The sequence below is a fragment of the Crocodylus porosus genome, unplaced genomic scaffold, assembly GCF_001723895.1.
Source record: "Crocodylus porosus isolate Cpor-Errol unplaced genomic scaffold, CroPor_comp1, whole genome shotgun sequence".
Lineage (NCBI taxonomy): Eukaryota > Metazoa > Chordata > Crocodylia > Crocodylidae > Crocodylus > Crocodylus porosus.
In genome coordinates, this window is record NW_017728915.1 from 37,590,402 (window position 1) to 37,604,409 (window position 14,008).

The following is a 14,008-nucleotide window of genomic DNA, read 5'->3' on the forward strand; positions in this document are numbered from 1 at the left end:
ATCAGGAGGCAATATTTTACAGTTAGGGTGGCCAAAATCTGGAACCAACTTCCCAGGGAAGTGATCCTCACCCCTACCTTGGGCAAATTCAAGAGGAGGTTGGATGATCACCTGTCTGGGGTCTTGTGAACCCAGCATTCATTCCTGCCTGTGGCAGGGGGTCAGGCTACATGATCTGCTCAGGTCCCTCCTGACCCTAGCTACTACGAAAAACTTGAGAAAAGTATGAGCTTACAGAGTACCGCTTCTATGTTTGAATGGCTGTGGAAAAGGACAAGTGGTATTAGGGGTTCATTTAAGATTCTGTTAGCAATGGAAAAACTATACTTTTAATAAGATTTGCTCATGTCCAACTGCATGCTTGGAAAGATAGCTCTCTAGGCCTACTGCACTTACATAGTAGACACATGCTGCTGCTACTACATATTCCTGGAGCTTTCCCTTTTCTTGCCAAGCCTGTTTGTAGATTACTTTTCAAGCATCTTCAGCTCCCACTGAAATCACTGACTAAGTGAGTCTGAATACTCAGCACCTTGTCGGAGCAGGTCCTTAGTACTATCCTCAAACTGACAATAGCCATGCGAACGTACTACTTTCCAAGTGTTTTCAGATGTGCAGTTTAGCATTAGGCACCTCCCACCCTCACAACATTCTTAGGCAAGTCATTTAACCCAGTGGGGGCAAACATTTTTGGCAGGTGTGCCACAATTTAGCCCTGCACCCTCTCTGACACCATTTCTCAGACTCATCTGCTGTACTTTCCCCCCCACACACCCAATCTGCTGCCCTGCCCTTTGCTTCCTGTTGTCTGCCACTATGATGCCTGTCCCCTCTCCAATCTGCTGTGCCACAGAGGCTGCCTGTACCACCTGTGCTGCAGGCTTGCCACCCTGACTTAAGCTCCACACCTCAGATTTCTTAGACATAAAATGGAGGATCCATTCTTATGTATATGAAAGAGTTGTATGGGGAAAGATTTAAAAGGAATTGCAATTTTTTTTATTCAAAGCCCATTTCAAGAAGCTGTTAACAGCAACTCACTTGTTTAAAGCAGGATTTGAACAGTTTTCTTTAGCCCATGGCTAAAAATTTTTGGCTTCAACCGAACTCAAGTGCTGAACTCTACAGAATGTTGAATTTCATTATTTAGCTATATATCAGCCTCAAACAGTTGTTTAATACACACTAGGCTTAGTCTAAAGGGAAAAAATGCAATGGCAAAATATTTTTAAGAGTAAACTAATCCTTGGATTCAATAGCTAGGATGAACTCCAAATATTTGGTGCTTATAAAACAACTGGCATATTAGGGCCAATAAATAAGGCAGCAAAGTAATGCCTTTGGTGAGATCTACATCCAAATTTGTGGGGAGGGAGGAGGGTGTGTGAAGACGTGCGTGTATGCATGCGTACTCAACCATAAAGACAGATAAAAGAACAAAACAAAGCAAAACAGAACAAATATAAATACAGTAAAAGTTCTGTTATCCAGCATCTTACAAGCTGGCATGCTCTACTATGCCGGCTTGTAAGATAAAGTGCAACTGGAAGTGCACTTCCAGTTTCTACAAGCCCCCATTGCTTAGGGCAAAACAGCCTGCACTGCCGAGCCCTAGCGGCCTGGGGGCATAATAGGCTGTGTGGGACCCACCTCCTTGTCTCGTGGGGCCCATAGGGCCCCGCAAGCAGAACAGCAATACCACAGGAGAGGTGGGGGGATGTCCCAGACGCAGCGTGAGAAGCAGCAGCTGGGGCCATTCAATTAACTGGCATATTTTGTTATCCAGCATCCCCCATTCCCAGGGGATGCCAGATAACACAGCTTTTACTGTATCTGAATAATAATGATGCAGAGTTTGTATACAACAGGTTAAAAACTTCAGGGCTAGTACAAACAGTCAAAAAGCCTGAGGCTGAACCAATTCAATCTTCACAGGTCAGTCTAAGCTGTGTGGACTGAACCAATAAGTAAGTGAACAGACATTCACTTTTGATTCTGTAAATGCAGCTATATGTCTGCAGTGGCCAAGGCCAAAAGTCAGGAGGCACTAGAGCATGCCTCCCCGCTCAGCTGGAGCAGATAGCTTAGGCCAAGGCTAGCCCACACCCCCTGCAAGAGGTGGAGTTTGCGGGGGAGGTGGAGAGCATCCTGGAAAGTGGGGGATTTCAAGTTAACTTGAATACAGGAGGGATCTGGGACAGAAGTTCAATAAACTGATTTAACCTAAATCAGTTCAGTCTGATACTACATCCATCCAGGTTTATCTTAAACAAGTTTCAGCCATTTTGAAAGCAGTTTATGTGCACTGAACTTCTGTTGTGTTACAGATTTGAACTGGTTTCCAATCAGTTATACCAGTTTGTGTGTAATTTCTGTCCCTAGCCCAGAATTTCTCTGTGAATTATAACATGCCAGTACTTAAAAAAAGGTATTTAATCTTACAGATGACCTCATATTTTTGTACATATTAAATAATTCTATTTTGTAAATGTCATAATACACTTATTTAAAAAATATCCACATTATGGTGCAGAAGCAGCAGCAAACTCTGGATACCAAACCAGCATGGTTTGAGAGCATATGCTTTGTAATCCTCCTCTTCTGGCATGCTGAGTAACCAGCCAAATGTCAAGCAGTTCTGGAAGAAAAAACTTGTTGAGTTCCACTGCTAGAAAGAATATTGCTGCAAATGCACATGGAATATGCATGTGGGCGCATGTGTACATATGCATTTTTTAGGGGAGAAGGTGATGTGAAAGGGGGCACAGGTGGTCTTAGAAGTGAGAAGATAAAAAAAGGACAAGAGAGGAAAAAGACAGCCAATGATCTCCAAGGAAAATTTGGTACCAAAATAAGATTACAGTAGAAGGCTCTGTGTAGCTCATCCCATCACAGAAATCTAGCAATTCAATTAAATGTGTACTATAATATTATGCAATTTTTCAAATAACTTACCAATTTGCTGAACTTGACTGGTTTGTATTCAGTACTTACACATATTTGGTGCATAAAACTTCTGTTCTGGCCAGATAAATATGATCCACCAAATAGCTCAAAGTGGTAATTTCTACACTTGTTTTTATCAGTAGGTTGCAACCTTTTCTACACATGCACACATAAAAAGGTATGTACACTGCCACAGGGAACTCTTCATTCCCAGGACAATTTTTTTTTTTTTAATTTAAGGCCAAATCAAAATTTTCCATGTTTCTGATCTGAGGAAAACCAACAGTTTATCATTAGTGATTCTCAACCAAGGTGCTGTGGCATCTTGAGGTGACTTGAGGTCTTTTCCAGGGTACCAAATGTTAGTACTGTTAGGCATGCAAACATGATTCACAGGATAAACCTAAAGATTTCAAGTAGGAATCCATAGCATTAATAATATGCTGACCTGAGATGGCCCTTCTGAGTTCTTTGCAACAGAAGAATTTTCTATTACTTTCCTATAGTAAAATAATAAAGAGTAAAAACCAAAAACTGGCATTTTCTGAGGGCTGCCTTGAGTCTACTGAGGGGCAAGTCAAATAAAAAATGGCTGAAAAACCACTGCATTGCATTTTTATTTAATGTTGTTTCAGAACCTTAAAATGGAAACAGGGTTGACTGACATCTTCAGAACTGTCTCTCTGATAAAGGAAGTAATTTGTACATGGTTGTTTTTAAAGCCACAGATGGTAACAGCTCATCACTGCTCTGGGAACCCTGTATTTTGTCCTCTTTAACAAAAAGTGTCACAACTGGACTGATCTCTAATTTCAGAAATAAAGCAATAGACAATAACGATTTTGTTTGCTGACAATTTGGAAATCTTAAAAGCTGTTATTACCAAAGCAAAAGTTAAAGTTTTCTTGCTGAATGCAATTTAATTGTATGCATACTTCCTTCTCCAATCATTAATTCATTCAGATTTTTAGCATTTAAGGTTTGGTAAAGAATGTCACTGAATCCCAAGTGACATTCCTCTTTCTTGCAATATGAATTCTTCTTGTTATTCCCAAAGAATCTGAATTCTTCCTCAAACTCCATTGCAGTTTTTCATCTCACTTCCTCACTCAGATGTCTTGATTATCACTAATATGCAACTTCTCTTTAGAACTTTCCAGCAATCACACGACCTCTTCAAATCAGTTGCACATTTACTTTCTAGTTCCTGAAAATTCTCCATTCTTTTGAGGTTTTACCTTGAAAGTAATTGCAAAAATAATCCCGCTTACTTGGCAACCCATAAGCAGATCTATGATGAAGTAACAGATAATTGAGGTTACTGAGAAAACCTGAAGTGATATAATGACAACACGCACCATTGCCTGCGTTATCCTGAAAGCACTAAACAACCGAGATGATGTTTTCGGTCATGAGACTATCCAATAGGAGCAGTGGCTTAGTTCCAAAACATCCCACAAGAGAGATCATACACTTGACCTTAGCCCACAAAAGGCCAGGAAGCCACTACATGCCTTCTTATATCCTCTCGCACATTCACGTTAATACTAGTATTTCACTCGTTTCCATTTCCATGATACCAAAACCAGATTAGTGCAATACATCTATTTTTGGCTGCAGAGTGCTGTCGTCTTTTTTGTTTTTTAGTTGCATGCTAAACCCGTGCATAAAAATGAAAACACAGATAACATTATAGAACCACCCAAAAATATCAAGAAACAGAAGTTTTGGTTTCAAAGCAAAAGTTCAAGTAGTCGACCCTGCAAGCATCTAGGTAGCAAGCAACCAGCAGGCTCAGAGGGCTGCCAAGGGCAGGGCTCAAACTGGCAGTTATCTGGATGCTGCTTAGGTTCAGCAGCCACACTATTCCAATGTCCGTCTGCCTGCAAATATTCTGGCTTGCAACAAAATCCTAGATTTCACTGTCTTTGAGCAAATTACTGGTAATTTTGAAACAAATCAGAACCACAGTTTGAGGCCTGGCTACACATACAAAAGCTAAGAACTGTAAATTGTTGGTCTCACATGATTATACGAGAAAAAGAAATCTAAAAAGGAACCTCATCTGAGAGGGACTGCTACCTTTGATTGTAATCTGAACTGAAAGGTATACCTTTGAGGAAACAAAGCATTTAAACTGATATTTTCCAGAAATGAAAAAGGCACAGATTCTTTATATCAACAGATATAACGTAGTTGTTTGCAGTGGTTGCTGTTAATTCCAAGTAATACAGTTTTTGTTCTGTAGACACGGTGTACTCAGAGAAAAAGCCCTGCACCTTTTACTATTGATTTCAGCCTGCTGATATGAGTATTAGGTAAACAGCTAGAGAAGAGGCCTCATGCCCCCATTTTAAACTTCACAAAGACTGTGCAAGATGGATGCAAACTGCTTGTTTAGATCGGGGCGGGCAATTATTTTGGGCAGGCTTACTGAGTTTCGGCATAACAGGCCACATAACAGGCAGCCCAGGGCAGATTAATATTAATTTTCTAATTTTTTTTTTAGGGGCCCCGCAGGCTGGATAGAATGGCCTCCAGCCCCTGAACGACATTTTGCCCACCCCTGGTTTAGACAAAATGCAGGCGAGGAGTTAGGTTAGTGGACCAGCAAATTACTTTGACTACACAAAAGACTGCTAAGATCACAGTTGCCTCACCTGAAGTTATGCTGGGCCATTAAGAGGCATGTGTTTTTTTTCCTGTGTTAGTGGTGGGAATTGAGTGAGAGTTGAATGCAGGGAAAAATAATCAAAAGGCAGTGGACTTCTTCCATCTCCTGGAAAATTAAACTGGCTGACAGTGGAAGAAGCCAACTTCAATACTATATAAAAAGGAAAATAGTAGTCAGAGCACTGACACCTATATAGGCTTGCAACACTGGATTGCACTGTATAAATCTTTAAAGAGAACTCTTCCTACAGGGAGCTCCAGGAGCTAAGACATCAAAACATAGTATGATAAATCTTCAGAGAAGCAAAAGTGCTATGAGTACAGTTTTCATGTTTTGTCTGTTTTGCACTTTAAGTTGCCTATATTATAAAGAGTCTTTGTTTTGTACTTCAACATCTGGTCTACTGCACTTTATCCCATTGTGCTTTTGGAAAATATGCTGTGGTCACTGACCATGTTTAGTGCATTGCTAAACCATGTCACATGACAGCGCAATACCATTCATTGCCTGCATGTGTTATCCACCTAAGGGCTGAATCATTCCCATTTTCAACAACATAACATACAAAGGTATTTATCAACATCTTTGGCGAGAGATAAAACTATCAGAATTGCAACAACACAGCTTATCAAACTGCAAACCAAAGTTTTCATTACATTTTAATCAAATTTTACATAAAATTTGATCTTAATGAAATGGAGACAAAAGTGGAATCACCCTTCTTGTGCCTGGGGCTCCTGTAAATAAAGCAAGGTTTCTGTCTCTGAGCACACAAAGCTGAAAACAAAGGGTAGATGACAGGGCGAATGGAAACCTCCTGACAATTTTTGAACCAAGAAAAATCCTGGTATCCCACATATGACCACGCACCACCTGGATTTCCAAGTTTCTACTAGCCAAGGTTGAAATCATTTGCAAGTTTTATCAGTATGCCAACTGATATGACTTGGCTTGATATGAACCTGACCCTTGTGCCAGCTAAGGGGGCTAGAAGCTGCATCTGCAGGGAGACTAGTCTGGCAGCTGGATCTCGTTTTGAGCTCAGGATCTTCTTCGTAGCTGGGGCAGCCCAGCCCTAGCACATTTCACAATGGAAAAGGAACAAAGAACATTAGCAACTCAGCCATAGTCCCAGACAGAAGAACAAAGAGCCAGTCCCAGAAAAAATGTCCCTTTAGGAAAGGGTTTGATGCTGGATGTGTCCAGTAGGCAAAACTAAAACTTTGTTTTGTTTAAACGGCAGCATCCAATTAGGGAAATCAGCATTTTGGGTAGTTCCCTACCTCAAAGGCTCTACCACAACAGGAAGCCCCTTTATTTGTGTCCCGGGACCCGAAGCAGCCGGGAAGACTTACCTGAAAGGCGGGATGAGAGGAACGCCGCAGCGGAGGAAGAACCCGCACGGCTCATCAGCTGCGTCTATGTACAGCTGTGGCCGGCAGCTGACAATGACGTCAGACGCTGGCCGGGAGATTTAATAACAGCGGCCATCGCTTCGGAGGCGGCGGATGGCTTGGGGATCGTGCGGCGGGCCGGGAAATCGCCGGTAAAGGATCCTGGGGACAGGATCCGCCAAACGGGAGCACAGGAAGCAGAAGCAACCCTGACTGGGAGCCTGACGACAGGGACGATGTCCGATCGTGCGAGGAGCAACAGATTGGGTGAGCGACGAAGGATTGGGACGATCCAGGAAGAGTTCGAGGACTCAGAAGTAAGTTCCGCAATGGTGGGTGTGGGGCTCGCCGAAGAGGGGCGGAAGGCCGAGAATCCCCGGGCTGAAGGGAGATCAGGGCAGGATTGCCGCCAAAACCCGTGGATGTCAGGTCAAGGAACAGGAGTGGGACAACCAGAGGGCCACTAAGGGGGAATCCCTTCCCCTCCCGTTCCAGGCTAATTAGGATCTGGTGGAGGGAAAGCGATGTAGTTAGTGACTACACAGGGGGAGAGCAGCACTGGGTGCAGGGCTTGTGGCGAGGGATCGATAGAGGGTGCAGATTAGGCTCCGGTGGAGGCTACTGTGAGGAGGTTGACCATAAGGTAGCGGTACAGTGGTATCGAGTAAGAAAGCCGGGGTAGAAGCCGGCGGAAGCAGTGGAGCTGGCTCGGGGAAGTGGAGCCCAGAGGTGCCGTGAGGCTGGGGTGTAGGGGTGGCAGAGCCCTGTGTGTAACCGGTGGGCCAAGCCCAGGCCACCGAGGGACCCGTGAACTAGCCCCGCCCCACTAAGGAAACACCAAGTCATGGCAGGTGAGAGTGGGGTTTGGCAATGCGGAAGAAGAACACCCACGGAGACAGACCGGTCCGAAAGGAGAATATTTACCAACCGGGAAAACAGAGCTCCCCGGAGGGGTACAAGAAGGCCCGTCGGCCACAATCTGTTCACTCATTAAGTTAGAAAACTCTGGGAGGTTTGAGATTGAGCTGTTCCAGATCCAGGCTGGCAGTCAGACTTGGGTCTCCACCCCAGCCTGCAAGGAAGGGAGCAAAACTGTTTGGTAGACACCTCCACACATGGAGGAAGGGTCAAAACAAACTGTTTTTGTTGATGGCTAACCACAAAACAGTTTACAATCTCTTTTAACAGAGAACAAGAGTTACTAACTATAAAATCATTTGTTCCCTGGTTTCAACTAGCGATTCCAAGTGACCGTTGCAATATTAATTAGACGACCATACTCCCTACAAACTGGTTGTTCTCAAGTTTACAGAGGAAAATACAACTACTTTTCACTCTGTACCATAACAAATCTTGGCACGTAGTCAGTACTGGAATAATAACCATGGTCCAAGAATGAAAAATATGTAATGCTGAACCCAGTCCTATTTTTATCAGAGGGAAATTACAATCTTTGGCAGGTTTTTGCTTAGCACTGCATTTTTCTTCTGTGTCCTGATAGCTGAAGAAAGAGTTCCTTACACTGTTATTCTGCTGTAAACACATTGCTACTTGGAGCTATTGGAAATATAATTGGGTACATCACACAATAGGGGTTTCCAGCAGAGTCAAGCCAATTTGCTTAGAATGTGCAACTAATTCCAAGCTGCTTTGGTTTCACCATCTCTGCAAATAAATAGTGTCACACTTAAAAGCACCTTTGATCAAGGATTTCCAAGCAGCATTAAATCCATTAGACAAACTTGGAGTGGTGTGGGTGGGGAAATGGCAGGATGGGAAGGAGAGAGAGGGATATCTAAAATGAGTTAAACAGCAAAACAGTAATACAGGTGCAGAGGAAAACCAAGAAAATCAAGGTCACTCCTAACTATTGCATGATGTTGCCCCAGTAATGAAATCCCAGCTTCTTACTTTTCAACTACTTACACAGTCCATGACTCGTTGAATTTATGGTTACATTTTAAGTCCAATTAAAGTTAGAAGGAAAAATACTACCTCTAATTAAAATTTAACTAGGTAATTTACCTGCATTAATCTTTCTATACAGAGCTATTTTTTATTAATCCTACAAAGCCCGTTTACAAAAGCAGCTCTACACAAGTATAATACTAGCTCCACAGCTCAAAGAATGCCCCAACACAACACTGGGTCACATACTTCCCTGACTGCAATAAAAGCCAACTGCTGGAGTGATACTTTTAAACCAGCAAGGCATGAACTAAAGGCATTTTAATTTATAAGACAAATCCATGGGTGTGGTAATGGAAAGCAGTACAACACTCCTGCACCTCAACATTTCAGGAAACCTACATTTTGGTTGTGTCATTATGCAACGTATCATTAAATAACAAGTCTGGTTGCTGTGCTGTAAACCTTTTCCTATGCCACTTTAAGGTTAGCTATGCCCGTGGTAACGTATCATTTTTCCACGTGTTAAAAAGGTCAGAGCGCACACTAATGGCTAACTTCACTCACCATCAAAATTCCCGAGCAAATTTTTAAATAACTGATGATATCAACATGAGAGATATGCTTACAAGACGACATTGGATACTGAAAGGTCTGTGCACGTATCATCCATTTGGAATACAGCATTACATTCAACAACTAAAGATTATGGATCAATATGGAGACTTGAGAATTAGCAAGGGGCAGGCCGCCTCTCCTACCCTTTACCCCCTCCTCCCAATGCACGCACACTCTTCTAAAATGTCCTCTTGAGAGCCAAGAGAAAAATGAAATCGCTGTGCTTCCAACAGCTGTCTCTCCTCTACAGAAAAATAGCCATGCTGCCCCAGATAACATTTTTCATTCTATAAAATATTAACAGCCTACTTCCACAGAAACTCAAGATATACGGCTCACCATGAAAATAAGAGATGGTTAGTTATTAAGAAGGCATACTTGACAAGAGTTAAAAAGGAATTTAAAATTGTAAGCAACATTCTTGATAACCTTCCAGCCGAGTAATAAACATCTCTTACTATGCACATCTAATTGTCTGTTGGTAGATCTAATGACCATTCTCCATTTACAGCATAGTATCCTTGCTAAAACCAACTGATTAGCAAAGAAGCACAATTCCACTTGTGGATCAAGATTTCAAAGTTCTCTCTGCCTGCTGCAAGGAGGACTCTCCCCCTTTTCCAACAGGATGGAAATTGTGCAAAAGAAGTCAGGACGCACCTTTGGAGTGTTTCCCTGATGGTCTCTTGGGTAACGACTCCTCAATGGAATGTGCTGATGTATGTAGTGCATTTTCCAAACTGTTACTGACACTGTTTATTGGGGTCTCGGATCTTGGAGCGACCTGGAAAAAACCATAATAAATAAAGCTGTGGTAACTCTAGAACGGTCTATTTTCCTCTACTGAATGAAGAGTACTTCAAAATCAGTTAAGCGACATAACATTACTACTCTCTTCTTAAGCAGTTACACACATTTTATTATATTTTTACCAGTCTGGGGAAGTTGCTGTTAGCAGCCATTTGCAAATCTGGATTGCCTACTGCAATCCACATGGTATGAAACACGTACTGTGCACATGCTTTATTAGGCTTCCAAGGTAGTTAACTTTACACCTGCTTACAAGATGGTTGGCCCCTGCCTACAACAATTAACTTTTCAACAGGAAAACTAGAATTTATTTCTTAGTCTTGTGAGTGGCAGCCATTTTTAACATTGTGTCATGCATTTACAAAAGATGCAGACTGAAGGTACGACTTTAAAATATTACTACAATAAATTACAAGCAACTTGTTAAATCTCCCAAAGATACTGCATGACAGAACAACTCACTTGGCTTTGAAGCCTGGGACCTTGCCATCAAGATCGTATTTTGTTGAAAAATTACTCAGTGTGAAAAAAGGAAACTTGAACAGCTGACTGTATCAAACCAGACTTTAAAGCCTAATATGTACCTTTTAGGCTGCACTAAGCATAAGGAACATATTTTTGCTGTTACTCAAGAGCTGCAGAAGCGAATATAAATCACATGAGAAACAGAACAATTAAACTACTAGAGTTACTGTCCATACCAGCATTTACATCCGTGTAGAGAAACACCTGTTTTAGCAGTCTGATGTTTAGAGCTTGCCACAAACAGCAAAGTCAAGTAGCATGTCACATTTTGTAAGTAATAAAAAGCAGATACAAAGGACAGTTACATTAGTAGTACTAAACACAAGGACATAACTACTTAAAGGAAAATGCGCATCTGAAACTGGTAACATCATCAAAAGTGCTCCAACTAAGGCATTCCTTGATTATTCAAATACCACATTTGAACTAGCAAAAAATCCCAGTGTGTATGACTACAATCCCAATTTCAGTTACAATTTATGAAAGAACAGAGTATGGACAAGAAAACGACATACCAAAAGAACCTAGTTTGTATTCATGTTAACAACAGTTCAATTTTCTACAAAGAACAAGCCTCATTCATATGGCCGTCATTCCAGGCAAAGACATTTTTCTAGAAACACCTTGTGTACCCTTCTGAGAGTCTGGTAGCGCATGACCAACTGGATTATATGTTTTGCCTTTAGTATAATGTGCCTCCACTTTGGTAGAGTATTATCCTTTTGTGGCTTTGATTTTTAAACTTTGACCTTCACACATGGGCACACACATTTTCACATTAGTCTTCTTTTATTTTTCAAAAGTTTACTTGGATGCCTCTTGCCAATTACACGGTTGCCTTGATATCATCTTCATCAACAACTTGCAGATTAATAAGGCTCGCAATGATATGCATAACTCTCTTACAAATACCAAAAGGACTCTACAGAAGCTTGAACAAACAGATAGTCCTACACTGTTCCCAGAAACACTTTGGCATTCGTACCAAAGCATGAGTTTTGGTACAGTGATGCTCAACTTTTTGGCTCCACAGGCCAAATGAGTGGTGCAGGGCTGGCCCACAGGATAGATTAGACACGGCATGCCAGGATAAGGCCCCACTCTACCGCTACATGCCCAGAGTCCCACAATACACCCAGATGGCCCTCAGCATCCACCCCTGTGACCCAGGAACAGGGCCATGTCCTTGTGCCTCCTCCATCCTGCCCCTCTGGCTAGGATCAGGGGATTGGTGCTCCTGGCACTGCCCCACATCTCAGGATCAAGGGACTGGACCCTGCATGCCAAGATCAGGCCCCAAGCCCTGTGCCACCCTCATGGACAGGGCCAAGCTCTCTGGCCCATGAGGCTCCCCACAAGCCCAAAAAATTGACAGCAAGGGAGCAGTGCCACTGTTCCCTTTCCTGCTGCCAAAGTTTTGGACCAAAAGGCTTCCAAAAGGTCCAAATGACATGATACCAGGGGCTGGGTTTGGCCCAAACACCCCTGCTCTATACTGAATATTGAAGAGAAATTTCATCACAGTGCCACCGGTGTTAGGAAGTTTAATCTCAAAAACAGAGCAAAGCAGAGGTATTCTCTAGATGAGTGGATCAGAAGATGCAGATCATAAAAAGGAAGCCCAACAGTCATTTTCAAGTGCTTATAAACACATGTCTATACTGCGGATTTCAGAAATTCTCTTAACTCACAGTCTTTGTCTGGGAAATACATTTCCGCTACTTATACTCACTTCTTCCAGACAGTAATTGTCTTCACTCACAGCTTTCAATTTTGTACACTCAAGAACTAACAGTCACTTCCTCCCAGGAAGGCCAAATTATTTGTGTTCTTTTGGTAAAAAATGAATTTAACCCACATGTCTTAATCAGCTAAACTCATTTGCTATGTGATCCACTCTCAAGTCAAAAGTACTGGAACTGACATGGAACAAAACATGATACAGAACTAATGCAAAGTTCAGACCTGTTCCAAACAAAGTATTTTAGCTAGCAAGCAAATGGGAGTATGAGCACAAAATGAAGGACTTAAAATCTTGGTCCTGACTTTAAATGACATTTTTTACTGTGATTTCCTTTTTCTTGGACAATTTCAAGAATGTGCAATATCAATGGATATGGACGTCTTTTTAAAAAAAGGGTTTCTAACCAAGCAAATTTTTGCACCCATAGGCTCTTAAAAAAAATAAGAATAACATATTTCATACATGTATGGACGGTCAAGCCTACAGACCTAGAAAAAGCTTGATGAAAGAAAAAAGCATCCACATTTATATATAACTTGCTTTCTCTTTATGCTTTTAAGGCTATACTGTTTTTGGAAAAACAGGTTTGATATCATATACAAGTGCTGTGAGTGCAGCCAAAAGTAACATTTTTAAATAATATTTGAGCTACCACAGTCTAGAAGGTAGTCATGTGTCTGTCCAGAACATCTGTACTTAATCTTTTCCCTGACTGCCTGGATGTTGCTTGAAATTGTTTGGTTTGTAATCATAAATTTCACTAGTGCTATTTAATCCCACACTGCTAAATAGTAGCTTAGACAGACTTCAACAGACATTTGAAAATAAGGAGAGTCAGGAAAGTAAAGGCAGGTACTGAAGGATCACTGGCGGGGCGGGGGGGGGGCGGCAGCAGCGAGAGGAGGGATGTGGTATATTTTCTATAACAATCAGTGGACTAAACTCATACTATACAGGTTGGCCAAACGAGGCAGGTTCATCAAATCTGAAGCCCATAGTAAGCCACAGAGTAAATGCCTTGAAGTGCAAAGACATTTCGGCTTGTTTTTAAACTCTACCTTTGAGAAACATGTGAGCATGTGGGCTTTGCTTTAAAAATCCTTAGCGGATACTTGTGGATAAACAAGAATACTGTTAAGTCAGGAGGACATTTTCTGTAAAGGTTAAATGGACTGCTATCTTTCAAGTATAGAAATAGCAACCCATGCCCTACTAGAATTCTCCAGAATTGAAAGCAGGCAAGTGGACTTTTGGATCTTTAAAGCTATTGATTATGATCATTTTGTTATGGCATTTCTGTCATGTCTGAGACTCCCAAAGAGAGAATCAGGATCCCTTGTTCAAGAATTGATCTCAGCAATTTGCTTCTTCAGTTTTTAAAACTACTCT

The 14,008-nt window shown here is 41.8% G+C and overlaps 1 protein-coding gene across 2 annotated transcripts in view; it reads right to left on the reverse strand.

Moving 5' to 3' along the window:
* Positions 1-14,008, reverse strand: part of ZCCHC14 (zinc finger CCHC-type containing 14) — a 70,616-nt gene that overhangs the window by 41,092 nt on the left and 15,516 nt on the right. For both annotated transcript variants that reach the window (XM_019535997.1, XM_019535996.1), the window contains exon 2: positions 10,201-10,324. In XM_019535997.1, the coding sequence (XP_019391542.1) occupies positions 10,201-10,324 (124 nt within the window). The remainder of the gene's footprint in view (positions 1-10,200; positions 10,325-14,008) is intronic.